Genomic DNA, 15,219 nt, shown 5'->3' on the forward strand with positions numbered 1-15,219 from the left:
GTATCTGGTCCATTACATAGTTCAAAAAGGAGCCATGACCCCTTCTGTTCCTAGGCATTCTCTAGCTTTTTCATTGCAAAATATCATTTGAAGAACTAATAAATGTGGGTTTCTTGAGGTTATAAAATAGCTCAGCTAAATATTTTCAAGACTCACATCACCTTTTCTCTCTGCCCAAACACGGGAGACTTGGGCTGACTAAAGGCTGCCGACTGTTTTGTTCCTGGGGTGTGGGCCTTCCTTTGGTCTATGCCTTCCTCACCTCCCAAAGATACTGTTAGCACTGTTTTTTCTCCCCTGTAAATTATGAACATTGGGGTAATACCTGAAATGTACCTTGGTATTTCATTTTTGAAGGTTTCTAGATTTTAGACTTCTCCCCATTGTGGAAGGAGGAGGGGGTCTAAGATAGTGTGGACCTTCTAGAACCTTCCCTTCACTCCAGGGGGTTGAGTGCCCATGTGAGTACCATTTAACTCTCTTCTAAATTGGCTGTGCTTTAAAAGTACTTGAAATGTACTCAAGTATTAGGGTGGGGTGTAAGTTGAAGGCCTCTCTCTGCTGATTTATCTTTGTAATTGTATTCTAGCATATAGCTGCTTAGCTATGGGAGAGTATGTTTTTGTATGTTTTAATAAGTATCAAGGAAAATTTAAAAGAATACGAAAACTACCAGTAGGAGCTTTATAATGAAATAATTAAATGGTACAAGATGGTAAGTGTTTCAGTATGTAAGATCTTTTGACTGTTGCGGGTCTCTTGTGCTATAAGCAGATGCCTCTCAGAAGATGTTTAATAATATAGCCTTTCAAGTCATTTGGAAGGATAGAATTGTGTGCTCTCACACAATGTGCGCTTTCAAAGGTTTGGAATTTGTTGGAGAATTTTATTCCCTTTAGCTTAATACAGGAGAAAGACAGGGACTTCATTAATGTTTTCCCTATTGTTAGTATGAAATATTGTTAGTATGAAAAATTAATAGTTTTCCCTATTGTTAATATGAAAGTTTAAAGACAGAATTAAACTTTGAGGAAACTGTGTAAGACATTTCTTAAACCAGAAAGCATGTAGGAAATCAGACAAATTGTAATGAGCTGTGTGTGTGTGTATATACATATGTATGTAAGTATGTATTTTTTTCTTTTATAGTGGTTGGCACTTACCATGGTTCCCAGGACCAGACCCATCAAGTGACTGGTAACCACCAGCAGCCTCCCCAGCAGAACACTGGATTTCCACGTAGCAGTCAGCCCTATTACAACAGTCGTGGTGTGTCTCGTGGGGGCTCCCGTGGTGCTAGAGGCTTGATGAATGGATACAGGGGACCTGCTAATGGATTCAGAGGTAAAAACAAAAACAGAAAAACCCCAGAAAGCAAGTTCATGTTCTTTTCTGACTTGCACAATATATAGAAATATGTCATACGATTTTTAGGAAAAATATGTATCTCTCTGCATTAGCTTCTTATGTACAACACAAACATTTTTAGTATGTGTTGATACCGTCATTTAAATTGGCAAAATTGGGACTGAGTTTTTTTGTATGTATTAAACCCATGTCTACCACTGTCCTGTAGGGGATATTGCTTTCTATAAATTGTCAGACCTTATGGAGATTTTTTGTTATTTTTTTGTGTGTATGTGCATGGATGGGTGAAAATTTTATCCTCTAAGGCAGTTAATGTATAAACAGATTGGATCAGGATAATAGATTAGTTTGAATAACTAGCATAGCTTACAGTTTTTCAGTTTTTCCCTTGGTCAGTAATGAGAAAGTAAAAATTCCCTTTGAAGATAAGAAAGTTGTTTTTTTTCTTGTCCTAAATTTTAGGAGGATATGATGGTTACCGCCCTTCATTCTCTAACACTCCAAACAGTGGATATACACAGTCTCAGTTCAGTGCTCCCCGGGACTACTCTGGCTATCAGCGGGTAGGTAAAATTGTTATAAAATATAAACCTGACCTAAATACCCCAATGAAAGGGACTAATGTAGTTGCTTGATGAACTTGAGCAACTAAGTAATTTGGGGCTAATTTTGTACCTTGTACAAGATACTTCCTTATGGAGAATGATTTTTGCTTTTCTTAGCACTCAATATAGGTATTCATTTAATAGAGGCTGGTAAAAACAGTGATGTTTAAGAGCTGAGAAATATATCTCATTGATCTTGAGAATAGAAGTACGATTAAAGAATAACTTGTAGTAATGCTATATTTAAATGTCTAAAAGAATAAAGAATTCTGTATTCTACAAGTGTTAGACTGTAAGAATAGAGATAGATGGGTAAGCATTAAAAAATTGCCTTTTCTTCAGTACTAACTAGCTTGTCTTTTAGGATGGATATCAGCAGAATTTCAAGCGAGGCTCTGGGCAGAGTGGACCACGGGGAGCCCCACGAGGTAATATTTTGTGGTGGTGATCCTAGCTCCTAAGTGGAGCTTCTGTTCTGGCCTTGGAAGAGCTGTTCATAGTCTGCATGTAGGTTACATGTTAGGAATACATTTATCATTTCCAGACTTGTTGCTAGGGATTAAATGAAATGCTTTGTTTCTAAAACTTATCTTGAACCCAAATTTAATTTTTTGAATGACTTTCCCTGTTACTATATATAAACTGTCTTGAAAACTAGAACATCTCTCCTCCTCAGAAAAAGTGTTTTTCCAACTGCAAATTATTTTTCAGGTCCTAAAACCTGCTAAATGTTTTTAGGAAGTACTTACCAAAACATTTTTGTAAGACATTTTTGGAATGAGATTAAACATTTATATAAATTTATTATTCCTCTTTCATTTTTCAAACATGCATATTATATTTTAGGGCCAGAAACCCTTTAATGGCCAGATAAGCCATAGTTACATTAAGAGAACCATTTAGAAGTAATAGAACTAATTGAAATTTCAATGCCTTTTGGACCATAATTAGTGATATAAATGTCAAATTATTTCTGACTTTGAAACAAAACCTCCAAGTTCCTAACTAACTTACAGAACTATACTTAAAAATTATAGGTTTTAAAGAGTTTTTGGCTTTTGTCTATTACCATAGGAAAACTACTTACTATTTGGGTAGGAAGTCAATCTGTGTAACAATTAGAGGTATCGTTTCATATGGTCTGAAGTTCTAAATGGTTCTCTGATTGGAGGGAAGTAAAATTGAATAGATTTCCTCTAGATATTGGCCATAACATGTATAAAATGTATGTTAAGGAGGAATTACAAAGTACTTTGATTTCAATGCTACTAGAAACTGGCCAGCAAAAAGGGTGCATTTTTAAAAAAATTTATGGATCACTTGAGAATTACTGACTTGAAGTATCAAAGGATATTTGCATGTGAATGTGGGTTATGTTCTTCTTTCTCACCTTGTAGCATATTCTATGAAAGTTGAGTTGACTGGTAGCTAAAAATCTGTTTTAACAGCATGTAAAAAGTTACTTTATCTGTTACAAGTCATTATACAATTTTGAATGTTATGTAGTTTCTTTTTAACAGTTTAGGTAATAAGGTCTGTTTTTCATTCTGGTGCTTTTATTAATTTTGATAGTATGATGTTACTTACTTACTGAAATGTAAGCTAGAGTGTACACTAGAATGTAAGCTCCATGAGAGCAGGTACCTTGTCTGTCTTCACTGCTGTATCTATTTCCAACACCTGATGACAGTGCCTGGCACACAGTAGGCACTCAATAAATACTTGTTGAATGAATGAATGAATGAGTACTGGTGGAATACTCCATTAGCTCTACTCTCCTTTTAGCTAGAGAACATGAGCAAATTTGCGCATGACAACTTCCAGGACAGGTGAAACTTGAACACTGAAGAATTGACCTCTTAAACCTAATAATGTGGTGACAAGCTGCCCACATGCTTCTTGACTTCAGATGAAAATCTGCTTGAAGGCAAAATAAATAATATTTGAAAGAAAAACCAAATGCCATTTTTGTCTTCTAGGTCGTGGAGGGCCCCCAAGACCCAACAGAGGGATGCCGCAAATGAACACTCAGCAAGTGAATTAATCTGATTCACAGGATTATGTTTAATCGCCAAAAACACACTGGCCAGTGTACCATAATATGTTACCAGAAGAGTTATTATCTATTTGTTCTCCCTTTCAGGAAACTTATTGTAAAGGGACTGTTTTCATCCCATAAAGACAGGACTACAGTTGTCAGCTTTATATTACCTGGATATGGAAGGAAACTATTTTTACTCTGCATGTTCTGTCCTAAACGTCATCTTGAGTCTTGCACATGATACTCAGATTCCTCACCCTTGCTTAGGAGTAAAAAACATCATATACTTTAACGGGGTGGTATCTCCATAGTTATTTTAAGTGGCTTGGAAAAAGCAAGATTGACTTGACTTTGGATAAAATCTACAAATCAGCCCTATTATTCAGTGGTAATTGACAAAACTATTTCCCTTGAAAGGAAGATGGAAGGAATGGAGTGTGGTTTGGCATAACAACTGCACTTCACAGCTTTTCCAGTTAAATTGGAGCACTGAACATTTAGATGCATACCAAATTATGCATGGGTCCTTAATCACACATATAAGGCTGGCTACCAGCCTTACGGTTTGACACAGCACTGTTCATTCTCTGGCCAGACGACTGTGGTTGAAAACACATGCAAATTGCTTTTTAACATCTGATACTATATAAGACAAAGCCAAAATGCAAAATTAGGCTTTGATTGGCACTTTTTGAAAAATATGCAACAAATAAGGGATCTAATCTGGATGGCCGCTTCTGTACTTAATGTGAAATATTTAGATACCTTTTTGAACACTTAACAGTTTCTTTGACAATGACTTTTGTAAGGATTGGTACTATATATCATTCCTTATGATGTACATTGTCTGTCACTAATCCTTGGATCTTGCTGTATTGTCACCTAAATTGGTACAGGTACTGATGAAAATCTCTAATGGATAATCGTAACAACCTTGGTCACATGTTTTTCCTGAAGCCTGAAAGTTTTTAAAAGAAAAAGATATCAAATGCCTGCTGCTACCACCCTTTTAAATTGCTATCTTTTGAAAAGCACCAGTATGTGTTTTAGATTGATTTCCCTATTTTAGGGAAACGACAGTCAGTAGTTTCAGTTCTGATGGTATAAGCAAACAAATAAAACATGTTTATAAAAGTTGTATCTTGAAACACTGGTGTTCAACAGCTAGCAGCTTATGTGGTTCACCCCATGCAGTTAGTGTTCCAAATTTTATGGTTATCTCCAGCAGCTATTTCTATAGTACTTGCACTTATCTTTTGTCTAACCCTAATTGAATTATCCATTTCTCATGGAGGTATTTATATTCAAAGTGGTGATTCCTTCCCATAGATGTATAGGGCGAGTCCCAAGTTTGATGAAGAGGACAGTTTAGTAATTTATGTACTATGTTGAAATTTGTGCTAGCAGTTGGAGCACTAGTTTTGTGTGCCTATGAACTTAATGCTGCTTGTTGTATCCCACTTGGACTTCATGGAGAATTAATTCCACCTATTAAGCAAAGGCTACTAAGTTAATGGTATTTTCTGTGCAGAAATTGAATTTAGTCTTCAGCCTTTAGCTAAGGAATTTTTCCAGTAGGTGCTCAGCTACTTTAAAAAAAGAAAAACAAAAAACCCCACAAAACCATTCTCAAATGTTCATCGTTCGACAACTGGAGATTTTGCTGGTTTTGTAACCTACTAAAATGGTTAGGCTATTGAACATTCCACATTCAGAAGTTTTGTAGGTGGTGGGGAAGGGGGGGAATCTTCAATGTTTATTTTAAAATAAAAGAAGTTCTTTTCTCATGTGTGGTTGTGGTACATCATATTGGAAGGGTTATCTGTTTACTTTTGCAAATAAGTATTTCTTCTGCTAGCACCTCCCCTTGTGTGCTTTAAATGACATCTGCCTGGGATGTACCACAACCATATGTTTGCTGTATTTTAGGGGGATAGATAAAATATTCGTGATTTACTGGGTAATCCCTATAGATGATGTATGCTTACAATCCTATATATAAAACTAAATTTGCTATCTGTGTAGAAAATAATTTCATGAGATTTAAAATCAAAATTGAAGCAAGTTATTTATACAGTGATCTCTATGAATCAGTTCAGAGATGGGATGGAGGAGAAATGCTTTCTAGGTTTCAGACTTCTATGCATTAGTGCAGATGCTGTGAATATGTAAAGGTGTTAGTAGTTTGATTATTTCTATGTATGTTTTTAAAAGAATTGTTTGTTCCTTTTGAGATACTATGCTTTTTTTTTTTTGGCATTCTACCATTGTAGTCTAAATCTAAAGCTTTTATGCCTCAATTTTATGCCTCAATTCAGACTATATTTTTTAAAGCAGTGCCTCTTTATGGGGCAGATAACTTTTTAAAAAGTCCCATTAAGATCTGAGTCTTGGTACTAGGTGTTCTGTATAAAATGTGAATACTTGTCCTACCTGCAGAAGGCCTTGTTTGGGCAAATGCATATTCTAGCAGAGTTGAAAGAAAATGATTATCACACGTGGCCCTGTAGCTTCTTGGTATAGCAAGACTCCATATATAAAGTACTTTCAAGTAAATGCACAGTATCAGTCATCTCATGTGGACAATGAGACTTCTATTTTAAAGCTTTAAGGTAGAGTGTCATTGATTACCTTGGTTAAGGCTTTTTTTTTTTCAGATCCTAATATCCCTAAAGAATATGAAAGTTTTTCTGATCATCATATCTTGATATTAAAACGAAATCCGTTAAATATTTTTAATCAGTTAGCTTCTGCAGTTTTTTTGTCTCCTATGTATATGACTCTGTTATGTGGGAGACTTCACTTAGAGACATGAGAATGTGTGTTTATTCTCAGAAGGCTCATGCACTGAGATGTTCTATCGACAAGCAGTTCATAAAATGTAGAAGGTAGTTGAGTAGTCAGCCTCCTAAGTGTCTTAGGAAATTTGTATTGTTCATTATATTTTCAGTAATATATCTTATTAGGGGAAATGGGATACAGGTAAGCACAGAGTTAAAACCCTTCAGTTCATCTTTAAGCTTCTGAATCCCCATCCCAGTTGAGTTCTTATTAAGAACTCTGAAGTTTTATTGACTATAAGTTATATCAAAAGAATCAGTATTGCCCTTGAGTTTATCCCTTCTAAAGAGTTAATGGGGAGGGAGACCCCTCAGGAATACTAAAGTAATTTGTTAAGCCTCATCTCTATACCCTTTCCCATTTTGAATTCTACAAAACTACTGGTAAAGACTAGTGAATGTTTTAAATTACATTAGATTAAATTATATTAAAACCTGATACCTTATTGTCCTTGAGTGAAGTTTGCTTTAGTTGTTTATACCATCAAGCAAAGCTCTAAGTGAAGAAGTGCTACTCGTGAGAGGAGAGGAAAAAATTTAAATCTCTGGTAGCCTTGCCTTACTTACTTGTTAAGATTACTACATTCTTCTCAATTGGGATTTCAGTACCTTACTTTAACAGCTGTTCTGAAGCCTAATCCAGTCCCATGCAGAAGACTGGCTCCTTAAGTTTGTAAGTAGTGAAAGACCACCTGATTTAGTAAAGACAATTTTTAGTGTTGTGTTCTTAACTTGTAATATTGGTTTTCTTTAAGTACGGTGTGTTTATTAGGGAGCCACTGTATTAAGTCAGTAAACTAACGCTTCATTCAGCAAATATGGGTACTCTTTGCCAGGCCACCGTTCCAAGCACTAAGCATTCAGTGGTGACAGAATCACTGTGGTTCCTGCTTTCATTGAACAGTTTGATCAAAGATATTGACGTGATGACACTGAGGTATGGCAAAAGCCATGATGGAGCAACACGGTTGATGATAGATATTAAGGCCATGATAGGATAGGACCCAGTTAAAATGATCAGGAAAGACTTTTTTGAGAGGAGTAATTAAGACTTGAAGGATGAGGAGTAGTAAACTAGTAAAGAAGGGGAGAGAACCACATGTCCCAAGTCCAGTCTCCAGTGACTGAGAAAGGCTCTCTGGCTCAAGTGAAAAGAGTACAGATTTAGTAGAGCTAGAAAGAGGCTGAAGCAACAGTAAGGGCTACTAAAAATAGCTTTGTAAGTTCTATTCCATGTTAAGTTTTGTCTCTAACAGTTGGAAACAAGATTTCTAAGCTGTGTGTATAGGGGGTGGGGTTGGGGGGGAGAGGATGGTGGGTCACCTAATAAAATTGCCATTTAAGAACGCTCAGTGCATGGAATTCCACTGTGGTCCAGTGGTTAGGACTCTGCTTTCACTGCTGTGGGCCCGGGTTCAGTCCCTGGTTGGGGAGCTAGGATCTTGCAAGCCTCGTGGAGCAGCAAAAACAACGCAACAACAAACCCCCCCCCCCCAAACTGCAGTGTTGAGAACAAAATAATATGGTGCAAGAGATGGCTATCGGAGTAGCCCATGTAAGAAACGGTTACAACATAAAGTGGAGGGTGGTAGTAAATGGGATTCTACGTATTTCCTATCTAACTGGCCACTGCTCAGTATCCTTTGCTGAGTTCTCCAGGCCTTGGTTGCAGACTTCATCCCTAGCTAACATTCTTCCCTAGGTGATCTTATCCAATCCCAGGACTTTGAGTACAATCAGCATTTTAGTCACTCAAGTATTTCTAGGTCCCAAACTCCCCAAAACAAACTCCTACTTTAATATCTTGCTTTGAATGTCGAGTATTCGAAATTGATTTCTTGATGAACCTACATCCAGTTGCTCGTATCTTTGATTCCCTTTCATACCTTGTATCTATAGTCCTTAAGCAAATCTACATGTGGTTCTACCTTGAAAATATATCCTGAGTCTACTAGCACTTTGTGACCACCACATCAGAACAGGTAGCTACAGTAGCTTATAACGGTTCTCTGTGTTTCTACTCTTGCTCTCCTGTAGTATAGTTTTTTGCATAGCAGCCAGATTGAGCCTTTTAAGAGGGCAAATCAGATTTTGTCACTTCCCTGTTACTCAGACCCCAGTGGTTTCCCATCACACGTAGAATTCAAATCTGTGGCCCATGTGCCCTTCAATTATCTGGTCTAGTTTCCTACCATTTTTCCCTTTGCTCACTGTACTCTGGTCACACTGGCTGCTTTGCTGAGACTTTTTCCATCTTGGGGGTCTTCATGTGTTACACTTAATGCATGGGAAAGCTTTTCACTCCATTGTTCTTAAGGCTCATTCTTTCTAAATTCAGGTCTTACTCCAAGTCACCACTTCAGAGTCCTTCCAAGTCCACCTCTAAAGCAGTGCCTTATTTTTTACTCTGGATACTTTTTTCTTACCTAGACTGTAAGTTTCACAGAAGATAGGATGTTTTGGTCACTATCTCTTGTGTCTAGCATATTGACATTTTGTTGAGGGAATTACAAAAAAATACGATGGCCGGTGCTGCTGATTACATTAGATTTGGAGGTAGAGAATTACATTCTGCTTTGAGGAAGGAGTTTAAGGAAGAAAGGCAAATGAATTCGGCTTCAACTTTCTGATTGAGGCATCGAGAAATGTTGAGCAAGCAGTTGGATTTGTTAAATTCAACGATCTGGCCAAAAAAACCATAACTACATAGGTGGCCCTTCAAGTCAACCGCTTGACCGAGCTCGTCCGAGAGTGGGGGCGGGGGAGGGGAAATAACGAAAGCAGAGCCTCAGAGCTGGTTTTCAGAGCAACAGCATTTGACAGCCAGATACAGGCCTAAAGGGAGCCTGCCAAAGTACAGGAGCAGCAATAGTGGGTAGAAAATCTACGGAATGCGAGAGGTCTACAAGGTCATTACTGAGGATGGGGAGGGTCAAGTGAGCTGAATGAGACAGGTCTGCTGATCGAATTTCCCCATCTTATCACATTAAAATAGTTTAAGAGGACTGTCAAAATTACGCACAGATCCCCGGAGCCAGTCATCTCGCATAACCAGGCTAACACTGAAAACCCCAGACCACTTACCGTGTGCTGCCCCGGACCTGTCTGGGCACCCGAACTAGCCCCAGCGCACTGACAGGCCCTGCGGGTGCGGGCATCTGCTTACTCTGCCCTCCGTAGTCACGGTCTCTTAATTTTGATACGAAGGGACAACTTACAACGCGCACCACAGCTACGGCGGGCGGAGACTAAACCGCGCAGCCGCAGTTGCTGCAGCGCCGCCTCTCGGGCCCATGACGTCATCACGCAGGGACAGGGGTGGAAAAGGTCCCCTCTCGCAGGCCGTCTCCGCTCCGTTAGTTCGCCAGCGCACGCACCGCCTACGGGCGCCTGAGCTGGACGCGCGTTGCCGAGGGAGGCAAACTGAGAGTCGGCGACCAGGCATCTGCTAGGGGCAGCCCGTTGCGCCCGCTTCTCCCGCAGAAGTTCGGTGACCCACCCCCCCCACGTGCTTCCTCTTCGCTCCTGGCTGGAGTCCGCCCAGCTCTGGGCGCAGGTACCCATCACGGGATGGCTGGGGATGGGTGCCGAGGTCGGTGTCCGTGTCATTCTTGGGCCCGGAGGAGACTGGCTCTAGGACGAAGGCTCTGCATCCGTGCTGATGCCCGGCGCATGCCGACTGCCTCCCCACCCGGGCTCTCCTAGATAACAGGACCCTCTTTTTCAGTAGGCGGCCACTCTCGGGAGTGCTTCTCGAGAGCTCTGGCGGGTTGCGTGGCTTGATCTCCATCCTCTAGGGGCTCTGGGGGTGGGGTGGGGTGAGTGGGTGGGTGACAACACGTTTGCTTTCTGCGGAGTTTGCCCACAGTTCCTGATTGCAGCACCTGGCACTGAACTGAGGTAGTCTGATTTCATCTAGATCCTCCCACGCTCTTAGCTACTTCACTCTGCTCATTCGTTTATACTCCGTATTCTGCAGGCACATTCAGGACTTTGTTTTGTTTGCCAGTGCACCTGGAATGGTGCCTGGCACATAGACGCTATGTATATTTGTTAGACTAATAGATGAATGAAAAATAATCCTCTTTCTCTTCTTTCAAGGCCCTCCTCATCCATTAAGCCTTCCATGGCAACTCCAGCCCACAGTAATCTCAGACTTTCATCAGACCACTGTAGCAATTAATTTTACATCTAATTTGTCTGTCTTTAGACAGATTATCCCTCATTTCTTTCTCTTAAATATTTTCTTTAAGGAAAATGAAAGCTCCTCGAAGTCAAGGCTTTATCTGGTACTACTTCTGGGGCTCCCACAGTAACTAGAACAAAAAGCAATAATTAGTTGTTGATTGGTTGTGGGGTCTTTGTGTGGCCCGCAACTCAGCTGACAAGCTGGTCAGGTTGGTGAACTGGAAAGGGTTCAGGCTTTGGAATCAGGGGAGGCCTGCCTGTGAATCCTGTCCCTGTCACTTTTCTTCCTTGGGGTACTTGAGTATTTATACTTGGTCCTTTCTTTATAAAATAGGAGCTATTGATTATGACGTAGTGTTTTACAGTAAGATCGAACTGCTAAAATCCATGTTTGGATTGAGAGGTTAGAAGGACAATTAAGGCAGGGTTAAGGTTCAGTTAATGAGCTTTAGGTGTAGAATTAGAATGCAGCAAGCACTGGAGTTTCTAAGTAACATGTTATTTTTACTTTTACATTGTAGAAGCATAATTGATATTTTTGATGTTTCTTTGGTGTGTTTATTATAATGATGCAATGTTCTATCATACGTAATCACAATAACTTTTGAAATCTCTCTGTACAGGCTTCAGTATAGTTTTCCCTCCTTTGAGGAAACAGATGGCTACATTCCATCATAGTAATAGTCAATTGATTTCTTTTCCTGACTTTGTTAGTAATATATGTGAATTAAAAAAAAAAACCACAAAACTCCAAAAAAACAAAAGAACAAAATAAGAATCATCTGTTATCTCACCATCCATAAATAACTACTTTACATTTTGGTGCTTTCTTCCAGTCTTTTTTTTTCTCTCTATATATTATGTACACGCATATCCTGCCATGTTATCCTCTAATAAGCATCTGTATCCATATCCTTAGATAATATTTGAAAGTGATTTTGAACAAATTTTTTTGAAAACCGCTTTATTTTCCCATAGATATATCATACATTTTAATCATTCTTTTTTTGAACATTGTTTCCAATTTTTGAAAAACTCCTCCATAGGGGGGTGAATTAAAGCTTCCCTGTTGACCTCCCATGCCAAGGGAACATTTTCTTCACCTTTCAAGCCTAAGTTTCGTAATTTAAAAAATGAGGCCGATGTCTTCCCTAGAGAGCTGTTTGAGGGTTCAATAAGATGATACTTATAAATGTGCCTTAGCTCAGCCTCCCAGCCCCACAGGAGGCAGCCAGCTAATGTTCCTCACCCAGAACCTGGATGTTCATGTCCAGTTGTGTCTTTTCCTTCTGTTTTAGTGATAGTTTTCTACCATGCATCGGAAGAAAGTGGATAACCGAATCCGGATTCTTATTGAGAATGGGATAGCTGAGCGGCAGAGGTCTCTCTTTGTTGTGGTCGGAGATCGAGGAAAGGATCAGGTAAGACCTGGTAAATGCTCCCTGACTTACTTTGTATCCTGTCCCAAAGAGTCAGCATGTTTCAGATACTCTGGGGTTTCACACATAATGACTGGTTTTCTTTAAGTGAAATGCCTAGTGGGAACATTCTTTTACTTATTGGAAGTGATAAATAACTCAGTATTTAGAATTATTAACAGACAGGTTAACAGCTTTTGATATGTGGGGTGGTGGACTGAGCACAAGGGTAAGTGTATGTGCACTGGTTTCTAGTCCCCGCCTGGGCACTGCTTGCCTTGTGGTCTCGGGCCTGGCTGTCCCGGAGGTCTCTTTTGGTCCTGAGATGCTATGGCTTTTTTCTTTGGCAGGTGGTCATACTCCATCACATGTTGTCCAGAGCAACTGTGAAGGCTCGGCCTTCTGTGCTGTGGTGTTATAAGAAAGAGCTGGGGTTTAGCAGGTAAGCCGTGCCCTTTGAGCGTCCCATCCCACTTCCCATCCCTGCTTGTTAGTTAGATGCTAGGAAATGATTCTTTGACATGGTTTTTCAGGGATTCTTAATGAAGGTGCTATCTCTGAGGACACTTCTAGTAGAGAAAAATAATAGAGCTGATGCCCTTTCTTCATTCCTGACGATAAATTTCAGATCCTTTTCATGCTCTTTTCAGTCCCCAGCCCAATTCCTTGCTTTCTGCACATGAGTTTTCTCAGCTGATCAAGCCCCTCTAATAATGCAGGTTCCTTCAGTTGCTCTTGGAAGTTACCAATGACCTGATGCCTAATGCAACAACGTTTCCCCCTCTTTCTCCTTTTTTTCAGAGCTCTTCCTCTAGTAGTTCACTGCTGTTTTTGACAATTGGCTGTTCTTATTTTTTGAAGCTGTGGACTTAAGACTTCTTATATAGTAAAGAGCAGACCTCCAACACAAACACACTTAGGCACAAGGGGAATTTGTTGAAGTACAGTTGACCCTTGAACAATGTGGATTAGAACTGCAGGGCTCCACTTATACACGGATGTTTTTCAGTAGTAAATACTACAGTACCGCGTGGTCCGTGGTTGGTTGAATCCTGTGATGTGGAGGAGCTGCGGTTGCGGAGGGGCCGACTCTTAAGTTAGATGCAAGTTAACCCCCAGGTTTCTCAAGGGTCGGCAGTATACGGGCTAGCTTCTGAAGCCTACGGGGATGAGATTTCAGCTCTTCCGTGGGGGTGGTGTAGAGCCGCAGTGCTGACGCTCTGGTCCTTGCTCAGTCTCTCATCTCTGCGTGTCTGCTCTGTTCTTTTCCCACTTCAGGGCAGCTTTCTGCCTTCTGTGGTGCCCATCGCAGAAACACCACTTGAGTTTTACGTGGTTTGGGTCCAACGACACAGAAATCAGTCTTTCTCCCAAATTCTTTTGGAAAGACATCCAGCCCTGGGCCAGAGGAGGTGGGGTGGGTCACCTACCAGAAACCTGGCAGTTCTGCCTACGACTGTGTGTGTGGAGGAGTTTGGGGTGTGGGGGTGCTGTTCCTTGGCAGATAAACCATTATAAAGTCATCTCGGAAATGCTCTCCTTTCTTTGCTTCTGTGACGCTCAGACCACCTTCCTGAGCTCTTTTCTCTCCCCGAGCTCATCTCCTTCCCTAAATCCAGCTCACCTGTGTGGTTCTGTCCTTGGGCCTCTTCTCCCTCCTTTATCCCCCAGTATATGTGTCTCTGGGGCGGACTCTGCTGTGGGGAAACCCCCTGCGAAATTGGGCAGTTTACAGTGTTTTGGGCAGATTTGCCTTTCAAACTTAACCCACCTGCTTTCACTTTTAAAAATCTCTTCTGTGCCTCTTATAGCTCTCCTGCCCCTGTCTTGAGCATTAGATTAAGGCTGATGCTAAGTCATGGGCTGAGGAAGTGGAGCCCCAGGGGGAAGGCCTTGGCTCTACTATTCAGTTAGAGAACTATGGTAAAATTTTGGTGTGCTGTAACCCTTGATTCTGGAGTTTTCTCGTTCTCTCTTTTCTCTAAAAGAAACAGTTAATTGACAGTTAGGTATTCAGGGATTTTTAAGACAAAAGAAAAGTTCAGGGATTTCTGGGAGACATCCAGATTCCGTTCCAACCCTTATATCCTCTATCAGTATTGTCTTAGATTAGAGCTGCCCTTGAGGACTTGATCCCACCATCTGGGAAGGAAGTGGATGAATTCAGTTAGGAAAAATGAATAAAGTAACCTGCCATCACAGTGCCCCTCCCAGGTTCTCTTGGAAGCGGTGCTGTGTGGTTGAAGCATTGGCTTGAGACTGAGGTAATGAGGCCACTAAGGTTTGCTTTCAAGCTTTGGCTGAATGTGAGGTTTAGGGACTCCCATTACCCTTTTTGTAAAGTGAAGTATCAAAATGGCAGGGTTCTCACACAGACTTATACTGTCTCCCTCCGAAGCCCATCTGCTCTAATGCTTCTTTCATTTCCTTCAGCTTTAAAGTGAGGGGATGAGCATTATGATTTCCAAGTTCCCTTCTAGCTCTGAAGGTCTAAGTGGGTGATCGTTGAGCCTATCCCCTGCTCCCAACTCTAGCCTCTCTGGTTAACTGGCTTTCATGGGATGGGGGGTGATTGCAGTCATCGGAAGAAAAGAATGCGACAGCTGCAGAAAAAAATAAAGAGCGGGACGCTGAACATAAAGCAAGATGACCCCTTTGAACTCTTCGTAGCTGCCACAAACATTCGCTACTGCTACTACAATGAGACCCACAAGATCCTGGGCAATACGTTTGGCATGTGTGTTCTCCAGGTGGGTGAC

At 40.6% G+C, this 15,219-nt stretch overlaps 2 protein-coding genes across 5 annotated transcripts in view; both read left to right on the forward strand.

The window, feature by feature from the left end:
• CAPRIN1 (cell cycle associated protein 1) overlaps window positions 1-7,293 on the forward strand; it is a 37,151-nt gene extending 29,858 nt beyond the window's left edge. For 3 of the 4 annotated variants that reach the window (XR_004351000.1, XM_032639373.1, XM_032639372.1), the window contains exons 16-19: window positions 1,150-1,344; window positions 1,831-1,931; window positions 2,338-2,401; window positions 3,953-7,293. Coding sequence is in view for 3 of the 4 variants with exons in the window: in XM_032639373.1 (XP_032495264.1) it covers window positions 1,150-1,344; window positions 1,831-1,931; window positions 2,338-2,401; window positions 3,953-4,017 (425 nt within the window). In the remaining variant the exon portion in view is untranslated. The remainder of the gene's footprint in view (window positions 1-1,149; window positions 1,345-1,830; window positions 1,932-2,337; window positions 2,402-3,952) is intronic. The other variant, XM_032639375.1, reaches the window with a different exon arrangement.
• Window positions 7,294-12,355: 5,062 nt separating this feature from the next.
• The window catches only part of NAT10 (N-acetyltransferase 10), a 34,002-nt gene continuing 31,138 nt past the window's right edge, over window positions 12,356-15,219 (forward strand). The window contains 3 exon segments of the mRNA XM_032640679.1: window positions 12,356-12,463; window positions 12,811-12,902; window positions 15,039-15,210. Of these exon segments, the coding sequence (XP_032496570.1) occupies window positions 12,356-12,463; window positions 12,811-12,902; window positions 15,039-15,210 (372 nt within the window).

Source organism: Phocoena sinus, chromosome 8 (genome assembly GCF_008692025.1).
Source record: "Phocoena sinus isolate mPhoSin1 chromosome 8, mPhoSin1.pri, whole genome shotgun sequence".
Taxonomy (NCBI): Eukaryota; Metazoa; Chordata; class Mammalia; order Artiodactyla; family Phocoenidae; genus Phocoena; species Phocoena sinus.